The sequence below is a fragment of the Eimeria necatrix genome, genomic scaffold, assembly GCF_000499385.1.
Source record: "Eimeria necatrix Houghton genomic scaffold, Enh_scaff1083, whole genome shotgun sequence".
In the NCBI taxonomy this organism is placed as follows: domain Eukaryota; phylum Apicomplexa; class Conoidasida; order Eucoccidiorida; family Eimeriidae; genus Eimeria; species Eimeria necatrix.
Window position 1 is genome coordinate 1 of NW_013651875.1, and position 1,542 is coordinate 1,542.

Consider the following 1,542-nt stretch of genomic DNA (forward strand, 5'->3'; position numbering starts at 1 on the left):
GGCCGGGGGGGCCCCCGGGGGGGGGCCCCGGGCGCCCGGGGATGGGGGGGCCCCCACGGGAGAACGCGGGGGGGCCCCCTCCTCCCCAGAGCCCCGCTCGACCGCCTTCCACGAGGCCTCCTCCAGGGGGGCCCCCGGGGGGCCCCCTTCCCAAGAAGCCTCCCCAAAGGCGTCGCCTGCTGCTGCTGCTGCTGCTGCTGCTGCTGCTGCTGCTTCCTTCTCCGCCTCCAGCTGCTCAGCTGCTGCTAGGGCCTCCAGCAGCTCGGGCGAACTCACCTCCAGGCCCTCCTCCCGCAGCTCCCCGGGAAGGTCCCCCAGAGGGTCTTCTTCGTCGTGCTGCGCTGCTGCTGCTGCGCAGCAGCAGCACAGCAGCAGCAGCAGCGGGGCCCCCCGCAGCGCCATTCTGCTGCTGCGGCCCTGCTGCGCTGCTGCTGCGGCACTGCTGAGGCCCTGCTGCGGGCCTGCTAAGGGGCTGCGAAGGCGCTCCCGCAGCAAGCTGCAGCGGCTCCACTTCTGCTGCAGCAGATCGGCTGCTGCTGCTGCGCCAGCAGCAGATTCGCAGCGCCGCTGCAGAGGACCCGCCGCTCGAGGGGCAGATCTGCTGCTGCTGCTGCTGCTGCTGCTGCGGCGGCTTGCTGCAGGCGGCAGCGGCGAGGCGCTGCGTCGGCGGCGGCGCAGCAGGCCCGGGCAAAAGAGGCAGGCGCCAGGCCCTCAAACAAACGACCTTTGCTACAAAATAAAAGCAAAAATCTGAAATTATGAGAATTAAATGAAATAATTGCGAAAAATCCCGTTCAGAAAGCCCCGGAAGAGCCACCCCTGCCACGCCGCTGCTGCCACGCGGGGCCCGAGGCACACGCGCCTCACGAGGCTCCGGCTAGCCGTGCACAGCTAAACGGCTCCCTTTGCCTTTCTTTTAATTCTTTTGAACTTTTCTACTTTTAAAATAAACATTTAAATCCATTTTTGCTGCATTTCAAGCCCTGCCGGCTCCCCCCCGGCGCCCTGCACACCCCGGCCGCGCCCACGCGCCCCAGGCCGACCCCAGCCGCCCAGCTGCGCCGGCAGCAGCAGCAGCAAATTCAAAACGCGAAAATTAATTAATTTAAATAAAATATTCATTAAAAGTTCGAAGAACTGCAGCAGCAGAAAGCTGCAGCGTAGAAATAGATGTTGCTGCAGCTTTCGCGTCGATAGCTCAGTTGGGAGAGCGTTAGACTGAAGATCTAAAGGTCCCTGGTTCGATCCCGGGTCGACGCGTTCGCTCACCTCTTTTGCGGCTGCTCTGTGGCTGCAGCAGCAGCAGCAGCAGCAGCTGCTGCTGCTGCTGCTGCTGCTGCTGCTCCGAAATAGCGGTCCACTGGACCTACGCGTTGATAGCTCAGTTGGGAGAGCGTTAGACTGAAGATCTAAAGGTCCCTGGTTCGATCCCGGGTCGACGCGCTTCGTCGAGTTGTTATTTGCTGCTGCTGCTGCTGCTGCTGCTGCTGCTGCTGCTGTTGCTGCTGCTGCTGCGGTATAGACGGTTGCTCGACCTCCGCG

General features: G+C 63.2%; 1 protein-coding gene across 1 annotated transcript; it reads right to left on the bottom strand.

The window, feature by feature from the left end:
* ENH_00002690 (hypothetical protein) lies at window positions 1-402 on the bottom strand (the record flags this gene model as incomplete). Its single annotated transcript, XM_013578256.1, has 1 exon — window positions 1-402. A coding segment is annotated over one exon (402 nt), but the record flags the coding sequence as incomplete, so codon positions are not given.
* Window positions 403-1,542: the final 1,140 nt, after the last annotated feature.